The sequence below is a fragment of the Phyllobates terribilis genome, unplaced genomic scaffold (assembly GCF_046119375.1).
Source record: "Phyllobates terribilis strain yellow unplaced genomic scaffold, ASM4611937v1 Scaffold_1__5_contigs__length_1240528914, whole genome shotgun sequence".
In the NCBI taxonomy this organism is placed as follows: Eukaryota; Metazoa; Chordata; class Amphibia; order Anura; family Dendrobatidae; genus Phyllobates; species Phyllobates terribilis.
In genome coordinates, this window is record NW_027362761.1 from 1,041,624,622 (window position 1) to 1,041,640,453 (window position 15,832).

General features: G+C 40.3%; 1 protein-coding gene across 1 annotated transcript in view; it reads left to right on the plus strand.

Moving 5' to 3' along the window:
• DCHS2 (dachsous cadherin-related 2) overlaps positions 1 to 15,832 on the plus strand; it is a 464,316-nt gene that overhangs the window by 233,757 nt on the left and 214,727 nt on the right. The window contains exon 3 of the mRNA XM_073645211.1: positions 8,396 to 8,627. Within this exon, the coding sequence (XP_073501312.1) occupies positions 8,396 to 8,627 (232 nt within the window). The remainder of the gene's footprint in view (positions 1 to 8,395; positions 8,628 to 15,832) is intronic.

The following is a 15,832-nucleotide window of genomic DNA, read 5'->3' on the forward strand; positions in this document are numbered from 1 at the left end:
GTGTTCACTGGAGTATCAATTTAGGCCACAAACACTTGGCACTGCTAAACATGAATAAGTGCACTTCCTCTATTATTCATACACTATCCAATCTTTAACCTTTTGTTATCTACAGGAGCAAAAATAATCTTTTCAATTTATTAAATAAGGTATGGAATAGCCAGAAAATGTATACATTATTAGTGAAGTACTTATCTTAGACACTATTAAAGGGAACAAGTCACCAGGTTTTCCCAAAATACAGTCCAGCATCTGTAAGCCCTATGTTACAGCATACTAAAATGCTGTATATATGTCCCCAATCTGCTCTGCGAGGCCCAAAAATAGGTTTTATTATACTTACAGACAATGTGGTCTGATCTGATGGGCGTCTCTCGTCTTGATCTAGGGTTCCTTCTCTTCTTATGATTCTCATTCAAAGCATCGTGAGGATGACTTGTCCTACGTCATCCACACACTGTCCTCCATCACGCTCCTGCTCAAGCCTACTTCTCTTTGCCCTGCTGAGGGCAGAGCACAGTACTTTAGTGTGCATGCTCTGGCTCCTGTTTTAACCTACACGTCATCGGCGCTTTTTGGCCTTTCCCAAAGGATGGGCACTGTAGCACTTTGCTCTGCCCTCAACAGGGCAGAAAGAAGTACGCCTGCGCAGGAGAGCAATGGAGAACACTGTGTGGATGATGTAAAACAAGTCATCCACAAGAAACAAGAAAGAGGACAGCAATCTCAAGAAGATAGGAGGCACTGGATTAAGACCAGAGGTGCACATCGATACGGACTGCGCCTTCTGTAAGTATAATAAAAGCTATTTTTTGTGCCTTGCAGAGCGGATTGGGGACATATATACAGCATTCTAGTATGCTGTAACAGAGGTGCTAGCCCTAGTTTATATGGGAAAAAGCTGGTGACAGGTTCCCTTTAATTAATAAACTCATGCCATAAAGTGCTATATATTTGAACCTCAACCAATCTAGTAATCATTTACAAATAGTTACATATAGTGTATATAGACATTGAGAAACTTCAGAAACAACTTGCTGCTAGGCGTCGGGCTGTTGCTGGATTCGAAATGGGTCCAGAACCTTCTGTGGTCTCCTATTCCGGTCCAGCCGGGGCTGATTTTGCTCAGCATCGTCGTCAGCCCCAACGCCTAGCTGGTCCACGAGATGTACAGATTGTCTCTTGGGTATTTGTGCCTAGCAACGTTAAGCATAGGTTGCGGAGGGAGACAGGGCTCTTGGAGTCTAAGTCCAGGATTCGCCGCACTGAGTATGCCCGTGACCTGGCGGACCGTGATTGGTGGTTTGGCAACCACCTGACCCGGTGACCTGGCACTGCCTGATTGGTCCACGGGTGGCATCACCAATGGTGCGACGGTGGGCAGGGCTTAGTATTTAAAAGGCCCGCCCACAAACATGGCGGCGCGCTCTGATCATTGAGCAAGTGATGCTGTTGTGTGGACGACTGTGTTCCACGTAGTTTCCATAGGCAGGTGTAGTGGAAATAGGCAGGCTAGTGGAAATAGGCAGGTAGCTTCGTCTAGCAGTCTGGCTCTGCCAAAGGGGTCGCCTAACACCCCGAGCAGCCTGCAGACATCCTATCCACGGCTATCAGCTGTCAGCCACGTGGTGTAGTACCCTTCAGTCCGGTAGCACGCCTGCTGGAGGCACTTGTACCCGTCGGCGTAGTCACACACGCATCCTAGCGCCGCCAGTGTAGTCCCTGTGCTGTAACAGGACTACTGATAGTTTTTCACCGCATATCTCTCGTGCTGCTAATGGAGATAGTGCGAATTGCTATACCCGTTCCTGTGTGCAGTAACACGGAAGGGTTTATCATTTAAGTTGGTTGTTTTCCTTTTCACCCGGAAAGTGTTCGGCAGCAGTCCACCAGGCTGCATCGCGGACCCCGGGGTCGGTTGCGTTCCATTACAATAAAGTTGTTTGCAACCGCCCTTCTAACACTCGCAATGTATGTGTACTCTCCAGTCCTGATCCTTATCAACAGGTGTCCTTCCCCATGGGGCCTCCATAGTTGTGTATCTCTTGTGTCTGAAAATGAAACCCTGACCAGAGATAACATTGTCAAAGCACCGAAGCCGATGCCGATTTAGTTTCTTCCATAACATGTGATTTCAGTTGGTCTTTATGACCTCACTGTAGACCTTATCCAATCTTTAGTGGAATCACAGATGTGTATTCTTCATCCATGACATGCATATTTTTCTTCTCTTTGCCTACTGTGAATATGTGATTTTGCTTTTGGGCTAAGTATTATCCTCTTGTAGCTAGATGTTAATTCTTTTGCTTGATAAAGCCTTGCTAGCTAACTGTAATTTAGCGTTCTCTGTTATGGACAATAGGAATACATTTTTTAAAGGTTACCTTTACTATTCTATAGGTGGAGCAGTTATACAAATTATGTATAGCCAGATAGGCACTTATCTAATGAAAAGGCCAGTCGAGCTCATTTATTCATTGATAACAAAGTGTATTTTTTGGCAGATGATATGAATTCCAGCCCAATATCTAAAATGGTATTACCCACCGAGGTTCAAATGGAAACACTACTGTGGGAATTGAGAGACTCACCATGATTTCATGGGAAGAACTCATGTAACAGCAATTACATGAGAAGCGTTTGCCAAAGTATAAATCATTGGTTTAGTATGCGGTCATTACAGGGACTATGTGCATCAGATGTGATATCATTAAAGAGAACCTGTCATCAGGATTTTATACACCAAACTAAGGACATGTACGTAAAGCTGCTTTAATGCTGATTAAATCCTTATCTTTCTTGTAGAAATCTTTTTTGCTGTTTTAGAGAAATCCATAGTGACAAGGGACAATTAAGTTTGCGGAAAATAACTTCCCTGCTAATCGAAATTCCCTGGAAAATTCGCATTAACATGCAAATTCTAATTTTGCCTGATCTGCACATCTCTATAACAATAGAAATTTCTGTCTGGAAAGAGTCATCACTAGTTACTAGTTAGCAATGATTTTTCTTCTTGCTTGACAGTGAGAATTGTCCTGATGGAAATGGCCATGAAATCCTTGTTCAATTTTTTACCACGGGTTCAACATCGAAAGTTGGAACATATTGGATTATATAGAAGATAATTTAGAATGAGCAATGAATTAAATTATAGCAAGTCTTGTGTTTGCATAGCTAATACAAATGATGCATTTTGAATACTTTATTATTTTATTATTAAATTAAATTAATTTCCTTCTAAAGCTCCGCTATCTTTAAAGTAATGAGCATGGGAAAATCAAGCTCAAATTACATAATTTTATAACTTTATAATGAAATAAGGGTTTTACAATAGAAAACCCATATTTCAAGCACTCCCAACTCTTATTACTTCTGTACTAAATTTTTTTGCAGACATTCAAAGACAAGGTCAATTATAATTGCAATCAGACTGCCAGACATTGCACTGTGAGAGCCTTTAGACAGTGAATTATTCTAACATTTATCAGTAAGCAAAACTAGTCATTCATTCCCTTAAAGGTTACCTTGTGAATTATTCTTAAAATACATTTTTATAAAAAATATATTAAAGAAAAATAAAAAACATATTTATACATTTTTAAACCAAATGATTCCTATCTGTAGGACCACTCTTTGTGGTAGTCAAAGAAGTTGTTGAAGGGAACCTGTTATGTAAAATAAGGCTATTAACCTGCAGATATGGGGTTTTATGAGAGCCCCACTGCCGGGAACAAATTAACTTTATTTCCCCTGAAAGAGCTGTGACTGAAGCCAAAATAAAATTTAGAGTCAGAATGCTATTAACCGGCAGATTAACCTCATATCCGCAGGTTAATAGTGTTAATTTATATGACAGAATGACCTCTGAGAAGCAGATTCCAAAAATAATTTACACTGCACAGTGAATATAAGAGATCTACACGCGTCTGCTAATTTTTTGTAAGGTAAAAAAAAAAACATACCAAGAAGAATAATTTTAGAACTTTTTCCATGTTTAATGTCACAAATATGGGAAAACAAACAAAAATAATTGTGAGAGGGAATATAAAAATAACAAAACTTAAATAATGTGGTTGCATAAGTGTGAGCACCCTCTTATAACTGGGGACGTGGTTGTATTCAGAATTAGTCAATTACATTTATACTCATGTTAAATAGTAGTCTGTACACAGCTGCCATCATTTAAACTGATTCTGATTAACTCTATATAAACTTTAGCTGTTCTAGTAGGATTATCCTGACATTTTCTTAGTTCCAATTTACAGCAGAAGCTGTAAACAGCTTGCAATACAGCAAAGGGATCTCATTGTTGAAAGTTATTAGGCAGGAGAATGGTGCAGAAAAATTCCCAAGGCATTGTATATACCATGGAAAATTGTGAAGACTGTCACCAAAAAGTGGCTTAAATTTTGTACAACAGTGACATTACCTTGAATTGGACATCCTTCCAAAATTGATGAACAGACAAGAAGTTGTGCCAAATCTTGACAAAGATAACCAATAAAGTATCTCACCTCACTAAAAACACACACTTTTTATTAGATGACCCATGACCAGTAGCCAAGAGACAATAAGCGCTATATTGCCTTACTAATTGCAAGGTAACTTGTAGCTATTGATGCAATACAGCACTTATTTGTCTCATGGCTACTGGTCATTTTTTAATCCCTTAATGAACCTCCTGACAGAAGGGAAACGTGTCAGGATACAGTGATGTGGGATAAAGATACCTGGATTTCTGAGATAAGTCCGTCTTCTACTAGCAAATCATTATCTGGCTTGAGGTGATGTGTGTTACTGAAGTGCTGGATATATTTTATGGTATGTGATGGATTAGTTATATTGCATGGTCTCTTAGCATTGGCGGTTTTATTATTCTATTAGGTGCATATTAGGGCTTTAGCAGAGAAGCTGATAGTGGAGCAGGGCGCTATATCGTTTTTCTATCTAAGCTGCCAATCTCCACGGCTAGGAAGGGCCTTCAAATAGGGTTAATTAGGAACAGTTACTGGATCTTTGCTCAGTACTTATTATTTTTTGCATATTTAATATCAAGTGGGGGATAAGGTGGTCACATTTGGCTGAATTTCTCATATGGAATTTTAGTGTGTGCCATTCCAATAGTGTCTTTTGATGCATTTGTCTGTCTTTCATCGTGATCTTTTAGCTTTTTCTTGAGGGTTTGTATAACTTTTAGTTTTCTTATATTTAATTCTTACATATGTTCACACATAGTGCATTTCTTATGTGTGCACAGGTGCACAGCAATAGTTTGCCAGATATGGTATGATTTAGAGGTCTTTTTCCACACTTATCTGCTACAGTGGTGTATAGGGTATTTACTCTATTTTCATTTTGTAAATTGGTTTTGTACGTGGGCTGGGTCTTTAATGTGGACTTTAATAAAAATCAGATAAACTAGCTAGATGCAGTCTCCAGCATCCCTTACAAAGTCACAGAAAATGGCTGAAGGAGGAAGCAGAACGCCTAGATATCTGCTAAACTTACTTTTCTCCTTCAATACAATTATTTTTCAGACTGAGAGTTTCAAGGGCACGCATGAGGCTGAAAGGCAGCTCTGAAAGTGTGCATCAATAGGGGGCTAGGTATAAAACATTGAAAAATGCATTTTCAATTTTGGCTATGAATGCCTTTTGACTGAGTTTTAAATGATCTCTTTCATTAGAACAGTTTTACATTTTCAAGGTGTCTCCAAATTTTTATCTAAATTGCTTGTCCGTGTCCAGAATCTTCATAATCGGCTTTAGATGGAAGCACTTTAGTCCTTGACACTGACAAGAATAGCCTCAGAATCTGACACAAATGTATACTCGGTAAAATGTAAAACCCAATATAATGCAAATATATTCTAGCCATAATAACAACATTATACCTGCCTGCTTGTCCCTGGGTAGTCATCATTTAGTCAGCTGAGATATTCTTATATTCAGCCAGTGAGCCATCTCAGATAACTGATGTGTCTTCTATTCCCGTAGATCAATCCACCATAATCAATATGCATTAACTTACCGTCTAAGAAAATTAACTAATATTTCTAGTGCAAATGTCTGGTTGTGGCAGTGCGCACACGCCTGCTCAGAATGCAAAGAAGAAGGATTCTTATCCATGGTCTCCCACATTTACTGTCACTGTAGCCATAGAATGGCAGTTGCTGTTACAGTGAGTTAAGAGTTCTTCCATCTGTTTTCTGGTTCTTCAGGCGATAAAAGATTTATTATGCTGAAAAAAAATATTAATTTTTTTATTTCAATTTGTGCAATTTCATTTAATAAGAGGTTACTGGTAGTACATTGTGCGAATCGATTCACAAGACCTGGTCTATCGGCCAGGTCAGTAAATTGACCACCATTGGCCAAGTCAGTAATCTGAGGCCGCTGGGTGGGAGCCCTGAGAACTGCATCTGACCTGCCAGCATCCATGTTTCCTCTTTGGATTAGCTGGCCCAGTGCGATGTCAGCATTGTGCGGCATGATGCGCAAGTGAGTCGCACCAGGTTGGCAAGTCAAAAGAAGAGCTGTGGCTGCTGGCAGGTAGGAGTTGGCTCTCAGGGCTACCACCCAGCGGCCTCAGATTACTGACTTGGCCAATGGTGATCCAGTGAATTGACTCTCACCATCTCTAGTTACTGGTTTAGGTTTAGATGGTAAATCAAATACAATCATGATTACAAGTATGCCAAATGATAAAGTCTGACAAGTCTGAACAGAATAAGTCATTAGCGGCTTCCATTAAAAAAGCACTCTTATGTATATATTTTTTATTAAATGTGTGTATGTGCATGTATTGTAATGTGTGTATTAATATACGCACCTACCACTGCTCTCTCCGAGATCCAACGCCATTCTTCTCCTATTCTCAGTGACGTCACCGCTTTACAAACTGTCTCGGTCATGCTGCACTCTGCGTGACCCGGAAGTGACTTTTACAGTGTAAACCTATGGAGCGGCAGAATGAGATTCCACAGACTTTTATTGTAATAGAGACTTCCGGCTCTCGAATAGAGAGTAGGGTGAGTCGGCTAGTCGCATTTGCGGTGATGTCACTGAGAACAGGAGAAGAATGAGAAGAGAAGAACGGCACTTGACACCGGAGAGAGCCGCGATATACACTCAGATTACATTACGTGCACATATACTCACAATTAAAATATATATATATATATATATATATATATATGAGTGCTTCTTTAAGAATAATTGTTACAAACACCAAAAATAGTCCTGCAGGGAAGTCATCGTGCATTAGCCCTGTCTGTCCTGCAATGTTTAATATGATGGTAACGGTAAAAATTTAAGAGGTTGTCAGCAATAATTAATTATTACAACCTTCAGAATATCATGTAAGTTAATGATGGTGTCATCTGAATGAGTCTTTTGTGATCTGCTGCTTAAGGAGTCAGACTACATAGGCCCATATGACAATTGACAGAAATAATACACCTCTTCAGTGGAATCATTTTCATCATCTATGAAGATCATTTTGCTGCCAATTCATCTGAAAAGGACAACCTTTTCTATTAAAATTTCAATGGGTTGTTTAAAAGTTGGAATGATGCCCTAATTAGACACTGGCACTGAAAGTCCTGAGTAATAGAAAAAGAAGCGTAAAATAGAGATTGAAATGATACTGTTTATAGGTAGCACGGACTATTCTGGAAGCCAAATTGAAGTATATTGTCTGATCTAATTATCACTGCTTATTAACAGGGTGATTGAATATCACTCATGTCCTTTGATTTAGCTATAAATTTGGAGCATTCAGTTACACTATTTTATGAACATCTTGAATGGGAAACCTGAAGGCCTCACAGAGACAGCTCTACTTATGATAAGGAATAATTAAAGGGGTTGTACGGTCTTGTGGTGAAAGTCTGCAGGCACTCTATGAATTCTTATAGTACGCTCACCGCACACTGTCAGGATTCCCCGGTGTCGCTGCCATGATTGCGGAGTCATCTGACCTCAAGTATGTGATTTGCCTACTTTCAGCCACATTCTGACTAGACGTGCTTGGTCTCGTTCAAGTCATTTGTATTGATCGAGGCTGAGCACATCTAGTCGGCATGAGTGGTTTCTCCAAATTCCATACAAAATGGCACTTTTATTTCCTACTACAGTCTCATAATTATTTAGTCCCCTGAAAAGAATCCCCCATATGGTCATGTTCCCACATAGCATAAATACAGCTGTTTTACTTCCATTTATTTTTTTTTTGGAGGGGCGGGTAGAAAATCTGGTCGGTTTAACTGTCCAAGCAAAGTGAATGTTATCTTCTAAACACTCATGTCCACTGCAGGTCTATGAATGCTGTTGAACTGTGCTTTTTTATTTTTCCCTCATCTATATCTCACCTATATATGTCATTTTTTTAACAGGGTGGTCTGAGTGCGCAAGCATTTGTTCGAGTCGATGTAGAAGATATAAATGACAATGCACCAGTTTTTGACCATACAAGTTATGTGACAAGCATTAGCAGTCATACTCAACCAGGAACAGAGATACTTAACGTTGTGGCTAGTGATAAAGATGGAGGAATGTTTGGGGAAGTGCTATATGAGCTAATACCTGGAGATAAGACATCCATGTTTACTATAGATTCATCTTCAGGTAAGTGCAATATTCTTACTAACTGAGTAATAATTTTCTGCTGTTATCACCTTATTGTCATATGCTGCACAAGTCCTCCAATAAAATATAAGAAAGCTAAGCTTAATGTTATACTGAGAAAGAGGCTCACTTGCACAGACAGGGCTGCCTAATATCTATTTTTCTCATGGGCAGTAAACATAAAAAACAGGTCTTAAACCTCAGTTCATCAAGACCGGCGTTGTCCACATCAGTCTTGATGAGGAGGACATGCTGGAGTTAGGGGTGCCTGTTTCATTAATTAGCGCATACCTCTTAAAGAATAAGGCGCATCAGAAAAGTGGCGTTTACCTTCGTGTGCCTCGCCACAAATCTAACTCCGGGCAGAGACTGGACTAGTGCTGCCATTTCGCTGCCATCCCACCCTAGTTCTGTCCATTTTGGTGGAGCTGGGTGAAACTAGTGTGAAAACGCTAAGAGCCACAAAGTGTTTGTGTACCTCCACCTTGCCAAAAATTTAGCGACATTTCAAAGGTATTTACCGTATTTTTCAGACTATAAAATGCAACGGACCATAAGACGCTCCAAGGTTTTAAAGAAGGAAATAGAAAAGAAAATTAAGAAAAAAATGTGCTCATGATGCACTATTGTGGGGGGAGGTCTGCTGCTGACACTGTTATAGGGGTAATGTTCCCCAATTCTGTACTAATATTCCCCATCCTGGTGTTCCCAACTTGGTATGTATGGCCCCCCCATCCTGATATATATGATCCTCATCCTGGTGTATATAATCCCCATTCTGGTATATATGACCCCCCATCCAGGTATACATGGCCCTCCATCCAGGTATACATGGCCCCCCATCCAGGTATACATGACACCCCGTCTTGGTATACATGGCACCCCATTCTGGTATATATGACACCCCCATCCAGGTATACATGGTCCCCTATCCTGGTATACATGGCCCCCCATCCCCATCCTGGTATACATGACCTACATCCCATTCCCATCCTTGTATACATGGCCCCCATCCCATCCCCATCCTGGTATATATGGCCCCCATCCCCACGCTGGTATACATGGCCTCCATCCCATCCCCCTCCTGGTATACATGGCTTCCCTCCCATACCCATTCTGGCCCCCATCCCATTCACATACTGTTATACATGGCCCCCATCCCCATCCTGGTATATATGGCCCCCATCACGCCACACACATAAAAAAATAATAATAATACTCACCTTCCTTCCACCCCCTCACAGCGTTGCGTCCGGTTCTGATGCCAGCAGCTGATTTCAGTGTGTAAGCAGCGCATGACGTCACTGCCATGCACCCCCACACACCGAAGTCAGAGCAGGGACTATCCATTCTCTTTAATAGCAGCAACACTGTTAGCTGCAGCCGCCGGCTCCTGCAGGTGCTGGGCGATCATGTGTGCCCGCTATTAAAGAGAATTAATATTCACTGCTCTCCACTCCCATAGTCCCGCCCACCTCTCGGCGCCTGCTTCAGTGCATAGAGATGGGAGGGTCTATCGGCATGTGGAGCAGTGAATATTCATTTTCTTTAACAGCAGGCACAGTGTTTGCAGCAGCGACCGGCTCCTGCCTCCTGTGACTCCGCCGCTGCCACTCCCCTCCCCCTTACTAGACACATTGTCGGATGTTGAACTGGTGTTCCCTTTAGAAAGTGGCAGGGAGAGTGGATGTGGTTATTTTGGAGGATGACAACCCAGTTGCTATGTGAATGCAGGAAAGAGAATAGTCCTTTCAAAAAGGAAAAAATGCAGCAATAAAAAAAAACAATATATTTATCGGGAGCAAGGGGAGGTAAGCGCTGTCATGACAACATCCGGGACACCAGACAGCAGGAAGTGAGGTAGACCATGCTCAGTGCATGGTCTAACTAATTTGTGTGCGCAGGACTGCAGCCTGCATAGCATAGAGATGCTGCTGCAGCATTTCTATGCTATGCAAGCGATCTGGGTGAAAAAAAATGAAAGTCCTATAGCGGGACAAAGTGTAAAAGTTAAAAAAGTGTCAGAAAGTGAAAAAAAATTAAAAAACACTGTAAAAATATTTAAAGAAAAAATGAAAAAAAGAATCCCCAAAAAATTAAAATATATTATACTCATGAATAAATATTATTCTGAAAAAACAACAACTAAACAATAAAATTACACATATTTGGTATTGCTGCATCCGGAACGACCTAACCTATCAAAGTGTTCCACTAGTTAACCCTTTTAGTGAACACGGTAAAAAAAACAAAGCAAAAAACAATGCTTTATCATCATACAACCAAACAAAAAATGGAATAATATGCGATTAACCGGTTCCCGAACGCCCACTGTAGATAAACGTCGGCGCTTGCTGGGCTCTGTGCAGCGCCGACGTTTAAAAACGGTGGGTGGTCTCGCAGCGCTCAGGACCCCCAGGGTCCTGCAAGCGCTGCGATTCCGGTGCAGAGCGTTAGCTCTGACAGGGGACATCATCGGGACCTGATTGGATCAGGTCCCAATGATGTTAACCCTTTGCTATGTTCTATATTCCGCGATCTATAGTGATCGCGGCATATAGAAGATAGACAGAGGAGAGGGGGTTGTCTTACTTACCTCTCCGATGACCCCTGATACCTTCCAGGACCTGACGTTGCTATGGCAGCTGGAGGTCACATGACCGCCTCCAGATCTGCCATATATGGTGTCCTGCCAGGGTCAGCCTGCAGCTGAAGCCAGGCAGGAGACTCTGACTGTGAAACAGTCAGCGAAGATCTCATGTAATGTAATACATGTCTATTACGTTACATGAGATCAGTGATCAGAAAAATAAAAATTAATGTCCCATACAGGGAATAAGTTAAAAACGTAAAAAAAAAGTAAAAAAAAATGTTTTTAAACTGTTAAAAAAAAAATCACAAAATAGATAAAAATAAATAAATAAAATATTAAACCAATAAATCCGTATATTTATGCAAAACCAAAAAAAGTACACATATTTGGTATCGCCGCGTCCGAAACAACCCGATCTATAAAACTGTCACACTAATTAACTCCTTCTGTGCACACCGTAATAAAAATAAATAAAAAACGGAGCAAAAAAATATGCTTTTTCATGATATTGCCAAACAAAAAGTGGAAAAAAATGCGATCAAAAAGCAAAATGGAAATAAAAATGGTACCGCTGAAAACGTCATCTTACTCCGCAAAAAAAAAGCTGCCATACAGCTCCATCAGCCGAAAAATAAAAACGTTATAGCGCTCAGAATAAAGCAATGCAAAAAAAATTGTTTTTCTATAAAATTGTTTTATTGTGTAAAAGCACCAAAACATAAAAAAAATATACAGTAAGTGTACTATCGCTGTAAACGTACTGACCCGAAGAATAACGCTGCCTGATCACTTTTACCACACGCAGAACGGCATAAAAAAAACTCTCAAAAAACAATTCCTGAATTGTTGGTTTTTGTTAATTTTACCTCCCAAAAAACGGAATAGAAAGTGATCAAAAAATGTCACATACCCAAAAATGGTACCAATAAAAATGTCAACTCGTCCCGCAAAAAACAAGCCATCACATGACTCTGTCGGCTGAAATATGGAAAAATTATAGCTCTCAAAATATGGCGATGCAAAAACTAGATTTTGCAAAAAAAAGCGTCTCTTAGTGTGTGACAGCTGTCAGTCATAAAAACGCTATATAAATCTGGTATCTCTGTAATCGCACCGACCCGAAGAATAAAGTAATCTCATCACTTTTACCGCACGAGGAGCGGCGTAAAAAATAAATAAAACCAATTCTTCACCTGCTACTGATTTGTTTATTATGTCTCCCAAAGATCGCAGTAAGGCTCTGCTCACATTTATCCTGCGCTCTGCGCTAAGCGCTTACACCATAGTTTCCGTGTAAATCTCTGAAATACGTGATTCAGACAGAACCCATGACGGAAGATTCCCTGTAAGGAGGCAGATATAGGCCACTGTGGATGCCGTCTGGCCTGTGATCCCACGGTGTCATTTGTTTTAGGCGTGCATAAAAGTGCGGTTGGCCACAGTTTTGTGCACTTCTGAAAAAAAGGACACCGCTAAACAGAGGCTCTGCTGCCTCATTACAGTGAATGGATCCCGCAGGGGTTTCATCTAAATTACATCACTTGGAAATTTAGATGGAAACCCCGATGTAAGTGCTCAGCCTAGAGCGCTGGATAAATGTTACGTAAAATGTTCCCAATAAAAGCTTCAACTCAGTCCTCAAAAAAAGCTAGTCCCCACTCAGGTCCGTCATCTGTTAAAAATATAAGGGACTTCCAAGTTACTGGTAGCAGAAAGGCTCTGGAAAAGCAAAATGGCCCTTGCCCCCCAAAAGAAATTCAGAAAATTTTGTGCTCCCAAATCCAAATGCCTAGTCTACAATAATTTGTTCTCCAATTGTCAAATAGCGCTCCGTCCCCCCCAGATCTCGCCGTATGGCTGAGCGGTACGATACAACCACATATGGGGTATTGACACTTTTAGAAGAAATTGTGTGACACATTTCGGCACCATTTTTACCCATTGCCCTGTGTGAAAAGGTAAAATCTGAGGGTAAAACATTTTTTTGTGGTAAAAATATAATTATGCTTTTTTCACTGCCCAATGGTATAAATTTAAAAATGAAAAAATACTCACTAATTCCCTAGATGAATTCCTTGAGAGGTGTAGTTTACAAAATGGGGTCACTTGTGGGGGTTTCTGCTGTTTCGGCATGTCAGCGACTCTTCAAATGTGAAATGGTGTCTGCAACCTATCCCAGCCAACATAGCGCTCCTTTCTCTTCCGAACCCTGCCGTACACCAAAGCAGCGGTTTTCCCCCACATATGAGGTATCGGCGTACTCAGGAGAAATTGCACAACAAATTTCATGGTGCAATTTATCCTGTTACCCTTATGATAATGCAAAATTAAGGGATGAAAAACGTTTTTGTGGGAAAAATGTGAAAATTTTATTTTTACAGCTCATTATTATAAACTTCTGTGAAGCTCCTTGGGGTTCAAGGTGCTCACCACACATCTAGATAAGTTCCCTAAGGGGTCTAGTTTCCAAAATGGTGTCACTTGTGGGGGGGTTCCACTGTTTAGGCACATCAGGGGCTCCCCAAATGCAACATGGCGTCCGCTAATTATTCAAACAAATTTTACATTCAAAAAGTCAAATGGCGCTCCTTTCCTTTCAAACCCTGCCGTGCGCCCAAACAGTGGTTTGCCTCCACATATGGGGTATCAGCGTGTTCAGGAGAAATTGCACAACAAATTTCATGGTGCAATTTATCATATTACCCTTATGATAATGCAAAATTAAGGGATGAAAAACGTTTTTGTGGGAAAAATGTGAAAATTTTATTTTTACAGCTCAATATTATAAACTTCTGTAAAGCACCTTGGGGTTCAAGGTGCTCACCACACATCTAGATAAGTTCCCTAAGGGGTCTAGTTTCCAAAATGGTGTCACTTGTGGGGGGTTTCCACTGTTTAGGCACATCAGGGGCTCTCCAAATGCAACATGGCGTCCGCTAATTATTCAAACAAATTTTACATTCAAAAAGTCAAATGGCGCTCCTTCCCTTTCAAACCCTGCCGTGCGCCCAAACAGTGGTTTTCCCTCACATATGGGGTATCAGCGCACTCAAGAGAAATTGCACAAAAAATTTTGGGGTCCATTTTTTCCTGTGAAAATAAATAAAATTGGGTCTAAGTAACATTTTTGTGAAAAAAGTTAAATGTTAATTTTTTTCTTCCACATTCCAAAAATTCCTGTGAAGCACCTGAAAGGTTAATAAAGTTCTTGAATGTGGTTTTGAGCACCTTGAGGGGTGCAGTTTTTAGAATGGTGTCACTTTTGGGTATTTTCTGTCATAAAGACCCCTCAAAGTGACTTCAAATATGATGTGGTCCCTAAAAAAATGTTTTTGTAAATTTTGTTGGAAAAATGAGAAATCGCTGGTCAACTTTTAACCCTTATAGCTCCCTAACAAAAAAAAAATTTTGGTTCCAAAATTGTGCTGATGTAAAGTAGACATGTGGGAAATGTTATTTATTAACTATTTTGTGTGACATATCTCTCTGATTTAAGGGCATGAAAATTCAAAGTTTGAAAATTGCTAAATTTTCAAAATTTTCGCCAAATTTCCGATTTTTTCACAAATAAACGCAAATGATATCGAAGAAATTTTACCACTATCATGAAGTACAATATGTCACAAAAAAACATTCTCAGAATCAGGGGAATCCATCGAAGCGTTCCAGAGTAATTACTTCATAAAGTGACAGTGGTCAGAATTGAAAAAATTGGCCCGGTCACGAAGGCAAAAACAGGCTCTGGTGCGAAGTGGTTAAAAAGACGAATGTAAATAAAAATGGTACGGCTGAAAACGTCATCTTGTCCTGCAAAAACAAGCCACCATACAGCTCCATCAGCTGAAAAATAAAAAAGTTATAGCTTTGAGAATAAAGCGATGCAAAATAAATATTTTTTTATATAAAATAACTTTTACTGTGTAAAAGCGCAAAAACATAAAAAAAATATAAATGTGGTACCACTGTAAACGTACTGACCCGAAGAATAAAGCTGTCTTATCAATCTTATCACATGCAGAATGGCATAAAAAAACAACAAAAAAACTATTCCTGAATTGTTGGTTTTTGTTTATTCTGCCTCCCAAAAATTGAATAGAAAGCGATCAAAAAATGGCACATGCCTGAAAATGGTACCAATAAAAACGTCAACTCATCCCACAAAAAACAAGCCGTCACATGACTCTGTCTACCGAATTCTGGAAAAATTATAGCTCTCAAAATATGCAATGCAAACACTAGTCGTTGCAAAAAAAAGCGTCTTTGAAAAAAAAAGGGTCTTTTAGTGTGTGACTGTTAATCATAAAAACCCGATATGAATCTGGCATCGCTGTAGTTGCACCGACCCGAAGAATAAAGTCGTCTAATCGCTTATACCGCACGAGGAAAGGCGTAAAAAATAAACTCTAGGGTTAGGGTTGTGCTAGGGTTAGGGATAGGGTTGTGCTAGGGTTAGAGTTAGGGTTATGCTAGGGTTACGGTTGTGTTAGGGTTGTGCTAGGGTTACGGTTGGGCTAGGGTTAGGGTTGTGCAGGGCTGGCTTCAGCACCTGGGCAAGTGCCGGGGCCATGAGCAGGCGGGGGGGCCCACTTGCAGTCGGGCACCCCGCCGGGCT